The 6471-nt window shown below is 32.8% G+C and overlaps 1 protein-coding gene across 10 annotated transcripts in view; it reads left to right on the top strand.

Annotated features, from left to right (window-relative positions):
- LOC106874564 (uncharacterized) overlaps positions 1-6074 on the top strand; it is a 272320-nt gene extending 266246 nt beyond the window's left edge. For all 10 annotated transcript variants that reach the window (XM_052967814.1, XM_052967818.1, XM_052967832.1 and 7 more), the window contains one exon: positions 4369-6074. In XM_052967814.1, coding sequence (XP_052823774.1) covers positions 4369-5556 — 1188 coding nt within the window. In that variant the 3' untranslated portion in view covers positions 5557-6074. The remainder of the gene's footprint in view (positions 1-4368) is intronic.
- The last annotated feature ends 397 nt before the right edge of the window (positions 6075-6471 follow it).

The raw sequence follows: 6471 nt of genomic DNA, 5'->3' as shown, positions 1-6471 counted from the left end.
ATGTTTCTTTGTAGTATTTTGAAGTTGCTTTCTTTAAATTTTTGCATACACACACACGCACTTATATGCATCATCATTATCGTTTAACGTCCTCCTTCCATGTTGGCATGAGTTGCACAGTTTGACCAGAGCTGGCCAGGCAGGAGCCTGCACCATGCTTCGTGTCTGTTTTTACATGGTTTTTACGGTTGATTATATATGTACATTAATTTCATGTATGTATGTATATATATATCCCTTTTCCTATTCTTTCTGTCACACTGTAGGAACGTGGAAGGAGAAAAAAGTGGCTGTGCTGGGAGAGCACAGGAAAAATGTAGATGTAGGTTAGATAGCTACATAGGTAAGAGATAGGCAAACGGGTGAGCAGATGGAATAAAACGCAAGAAAATAGAGCAAGGCTTCAAGCAGAAACGTAAAGAATTAATGAAAGATCAATAAACCTCAACTTTTTTCTACCATTAATCTCTCCCCTATCACTCATGATTGACATCCATCACTTCCATCTCCCAACACTCATTTTCATTTCTCTCTCTCTATCTCCATCTATCTCCTTCCAATAGTTTTCTCATGCCCAGTCATGCTATTTGTATCTAATCTCCTTACTAACAATCACAGTTGCCTGTCAGTCCATCTTTTCCTTATACTGTCTTTTCTGTTACTCTTATTCTGGTTCTCTTTCATGCCCTTCGCAAAGGACAAGCTGGTCTTTGGGCGCTAGTGAACAAAAGAAGACAATGGAGAGAACTACCAAGGACAGGGCAACCTCTAGTACTGGTACCACAATGAAATGTCCTCTGTATATCCAGTTAAATGCACAAAAAGTGGGATGTATCAGCGAGATATGATTCCCACCTGTTTAACCAATTGCAGCACAGAAAGGCTAATGTAAAATGATTATGCTAATATGTGCATGTATGCATGAACATACATGCAGACACACACACAACCCAGGTTACTGGATTGTTAGAGAGTTGAGTAAGATGCCTTATGGTATCTGTTTTGGCTCTTTGTGTTTCCACAGCAATGATTACAATGACACTGGTGCCAAGCTATTTTGGCCCAACTTGGTGGCCTTTTCCTTAGATAAACATCAGTAATAAAGAAGGGAATCTTGCCTCAGTGGGCAACAGCTAGCCTTCTTCAAAAACATCTTGTCCAGGATTACACACACACACACACACACTATGTATAAATAAATAGTCCTGTACATGCAATGTTTGTGTGTGTGTGCGCATATATATATATATATATATATATATATATATATATATATATATATATATATATATGGCAGTGCATCAGCATGGCCGCAGCTGTAAGCTGAAACTATAAAAAAAATATATATAAATCAATGCGACAGTATAAATATTTAACTATTTAGTCAATAACAAACTTCCTATTTGCTAAATTCTCCTATTCATGAAGTTTACCAAGTGTGATGATAAATATCATTAGTCTATTATTTATCTCTTACAGACATAAATGCTTTGGCTGTTATTTTTCTTCTTTAACTTTCCCAACCACCACCACTCTGCTCTCAGTAGTGATAAACTTATCTTGTAATCTATCTTATTTATTGTGATAAACTTATCTCAATAAATACGTTCATAAGAATGAATAGATGATAAATACTTTTATTTCCTACTGCAACACACTGTTTTTCTAAACCCTTTTGCTGCTAATACATTTGAGATCACCTCTGATTTTATGATACAAAACCTCTTGTTTGAAAGTGTTCCTATTTAAAAACATAATAATCTTATGTGACCTTCTTACCTTATTTCTCTTGAAATATACTGATTCGTTAACTATATTTCTACTGAAATATATTGCCTTTATTTCAATTAATTTTGAATATAGGTAAGAATTTAAGAACTTTGTCATTATTAAGCTGGTGTTTGAATTATAAATTAACTTGAAATTTTGATGGAAGGTTTTAATTTGAATCATTTTAAAACACAAGCTTTTTATCATAGAACCAGAGGTAGTCTCACACTGGTTGGTATCAAAAAGCTTAAGAACTTTTCATTTAGTTATGTTCAAAGCACAATAATGATAAAGTTCCAATTTAAAGTTGAATTACAATTCCAAATTCTTGATTATTTTCAAAACTATAATTTCTAAACCACATAGCAGTGTACTTCATTAAAAATATGGTCATTAAAAATATGCTAGCATGGAAAGCGGACGTTAAACAATGATGATGATGATGGTATATATGACAGGCTTCCTGAAACCACTTAGCTGCAAAGTAAACTTCTTAACAACACAACTATACCTATTAATAATTCCTCCAATTCTTTGACCTAGCCTTTGCAACAAGCAAAATTGCCTGTTGGAGATAAATGAAATAAGAATATTATGTTCACTCAACCATGTTTGTTTGAGATGTAGGAAGAATAAAATTAGCCAAAGACTGCAAACTACATGCTTGAGGGCTTGTGTTGAAAAGCCATCATCAGTCATACATTGGATCTGACTATCAGCTGGGCTTTTGTAAAGATTGTCCTATGATCTTCATTGGTAAGAAAAGTCAGGTAGGTTTTTTCCTATCTGGCATCTATGATGAAAGACATTGCGAACAAAGTAGAAATACAAAGGGTGACAAGTTACTATACTTACCTCCTTAGCAGTTTAAACTGGCCATATCCAGCCCAAATATTTTGTTTTCTGTTCAGACTGGCCAGATCTGACCTCTCACATCTCTCCTACAATGTCACTCTAAAAATAAGCAATCATATCATTGAGATCTTGAAAGTACAAAATGATGCATGATTCACTAAAATCAATGTGAAAAAATGATGAGCGTTAGATTTAACAGAATTATCTGAGTGCTCAAGAGTTAAAGAATGTGATGACAAAGAAAGAAGTCCTACTATCTAGAAAAGCTCTTATATAAAGTGAGAGTAGGTTATTGGATATTTTGAGTGAAACCTGCTTCAGCATATAGCTGAAACCAGAAGGGTTGGCATGAGTGGAAAGTCAAACTTTTTAGTTTTGAGTGTAATTTGAAAGTGAGTATAGTTGTAATTGTTATTCCCTCTTAGAGGGTTTTGTTTTATATTACTCTCTTATATTTTTAGAATTAATAAATACAGAAGCACAGAAGCACATATGAAATATTTATGTTGATATGTTTGTTTGTATTGTATTGTAAGGTGACAAATTGGCAGAATCATTTGGGCAACAAATAATATTAGTTTCAACCTCACTGACCTCAGCTTTGCCTTTATTCATTGACCTTGGGTTAGTAAAGTACCAGTCCCATACAGGTGTTGATTGTTCTCTTTTTTATTTTCTTCTCCAGACAGTGTATCGTGCCTACACTATCCAATTTTTAAGACACCAAGTTGGCCAGTCTTATAGTAAAAGAATGATACATTATGGAAATATCTTAGTGATAGAAATATTAGCAAAATATTTTCGTCTACTATCACTAACTGCTGAGATAGGGTAGGATTGCCTGAAACCATTTAACAGAGCATCAGGACTAGACATTTTCATTCCTAAACTTGTAACTTCCACCACTTCGTATTAGTTTTCACAATGATTACTAAGAAATTATTAGAACGATCTTCTTAATGTCATGACAATAATAACAAATCCTGCCCAGCTGTTAAGCAGTTTGTCTGATAGTGAGAGGGGTGTATGTGAAGTGTCTGTTGCTTTGAAGTATAACAGCTATTATTAAACCCAAAGCTAAGTGGTACTTTGTGTGTGTGTGTTGCATCTACATTTGTTCATGCATGGATTGGGTGATTCTACAATTGGGTAAGCCTCTTGAAATAACGAGAACACATGCTTTTTTACATCTCAATGTATTTTGCAAGGTTAATCATTCTTGGATATCTATTTTCAGCATTGTTGAGACAAGTAGAGCAATATATTCGTATATTTTGTTTCACAATAGCAAAGGGTACAGAATTTGAACTAGTGACTTCATAACATAATCATCTACCCTCTTGAAATATAACCAAACCCAACAAACTGTGATTTATTTACTTTTGCTAAAGCACTGTTTTTGCAAATAATCTTTTTGGCTTAATGATATTTAATTCCATTTCTCTTCAAACTTACCTCTAGAGTAGGTAACAGTAATTCATATCTCCTATAATCCTTGGAAAGAAATCCTTATTTGCTTATCTTATGAAATACAAGTATTTTGTTAATCAGAAATTTTAATGACTAGTACACCTGCAGTATGTCATCCACCAGTTTGGGGTTTTTTTAAAAAATTTTATTCATCTATTATTTTTTTATTGAAAGTATTTGGCTTATTTGAAATATTTTCTTTTTTTTTAATACATATATATTATAATTTGTCATACATTAATGGGTTTGTTTTACTTTCTTTTCTTTTAATAGATGAAAGAGGCAAGCAAATCTTGTTCAGATCTGGATCTAGAAGTTTGTTCCAATATGGCAGAGGATGACCAGTGTGTTGTGCCTGGCCAGCTTATCTATAAGCTACGTCAGCAACTTATTGAAAAAGACAATGCTATAAAGCAGCTTGGCAGTGAATATGACCACAATCTTTCCAAAGTCTTATCTAGCCTTCTATACTTAGAAGGCAAGCTGCACCGGGAACAAAAGAATATTGTACGCCTGATGGAGCAGAAAGACAGTGTAATCAGTCGTCAAGACCTACAAATAAAACAGTTATATAAACGGATACATATTTTACAATCTTCAATAACTGATATCCAAAGTAAAATGGACTCTAATGGAATGACTCAGTCTCTGCATGAGAAATATTCAGTGAACTCTTCAGACTTAGCAAGTAGCACTAAGTCAGATATAACTAGCAAAAGATCTGAGAGGTATTCTAGTAATTCTGACATGACAAGTTCTCAGTCGAATATAAACTCTAACATGAACTCCAGCGTAACAAATATCAGTGGCAATGAAGGAAATTCTATTTTTAAACAATTTAGTAAGCCTCTTCGTGATAAATTTACTCGTCACAAAAGCAGTGTGGATCTCCGCAGTTTTAAATTACTGAATGATTCAGATGGGGAATATAGCTACCGAAGTATGGAGAATATTCCACAGGTAGTACGGCGTGAGAAAAAAACGAGAGATAAAGAACGATGTATGAGTATTGCAGGTTATCCAAATTTTGAAAGATTTGAAAATGATCCTGAATTGACAGCTTTTATGAAATCTTTTCATGTCACTAATCAAACATTAGCTGAAGTTTCTGGAAACAGTGTTGAAAATTTAGCTCATTCTCAACTAGAGAAGCAGGGAGACACAAGGGATGGGGCACCAGAAAAAGTTGGTAAACCAACACACATACAGCTTTTGAAAGCAAAAGATGATCTCTCACCAACCAAAATCTCTCCTGCCATGACAGAACAACCAAATGGAACATCCATTCACACAAGTCACAGACATACTGAAACAAATCCATTAAAATTCCTTCGTGATACTTTCAAACGGAAAGGGAGTCGGCAAGTTAAAAACAAAAAACAGTCATTTAACTTAAAACAGAATACAACCAAAGACTCATTGGTAACCCTAAAGTTTAATGAAAAGCATGGAAATTCTTAGCAAATTCCAATCTGTACCTTTTGTAATGGTGTGTGTGAGTGAAAAGAGTGATGACAGTGTATAAATAAGAGAGAAACAAAAACAAGAGAAAAAATAAATATTTGAGTATTGTTTCTTTTGACTTAAAATACTTTATTAAATTGATAAAGGTTATTGAAACTGTCTAGCCAGCTTCCTTTTTAAAATAAAAATTGGTTCTAAAAAATAAAAATTGTAGATTTTATTGTTACAACATAAAAACCTTTATTGATTTAATAATACCATCACCAATTATTTAAGTTTTTTTATAAATATAAAGAAAACCCAAAAAGAAAATAAGGTGAAAGTCCTGTTATATTTGGTATAAAATATTTCTGGAATTCTGTTTTATTATGTAAAAGACTTGCCATCGACACAACAGGAAATTTCAGTCAATTGATACTAACAAATTTTCTGTATATCTCTAAAAAAGAAAGACATTGTGTAACAAAAACCAAGATTATTTCAAATTAAAATTCAGTAATGTATAACTTTTAAAATTATATATTGTTTTTATTTATTTCCATAGCATAAAAAAGATTTTTTTTTCTTTTGAGACTAATGTGTAAATATTTTGATAATGTATATATGCATTATATAGTATATGTATGTATTATATATAGAGTGTATATGAACATACATATTACAGTCAAAGAAAAGGTTACTTTATAGCATTGGATTCTAAGTTTATATCCCACCCTACACTGATATGAATAACTTATAAAGCTTCTGGTGTCAATAACATTCCTATAAATGCTGATCCAACTTACTGGTTCCTTGTCGAACCATTCAACCCATGCCAGCTTGAAAAGTAGATGTTAAATGATGATACCTGATACTGCTGAAATAATTTCATACCATTTACTGTATATTTTCAAGTATTATGTTATACTGTAT

The sequence above is a fragment of the Octopus bimaculoides genome, chromosome 1 (genome assembly GCF_001194135.2).
Source record: "Octopus bimaculoides isolate UCB-OBI-ISO-001 chromosome 1, ASM119413v2, whole genome shotgun sequence".
NCBI lineage: Eukaryota > Metazoa > Mollusca > Cephalopoda > Octopoda > Octopodidae > Octopus > Octopus bimaculoides.
The sequence above is the reverse complement of the archived record's forward strand: the minus strand, read 5'-3'. Positions and strand labels throughout refer to the sequence as shown.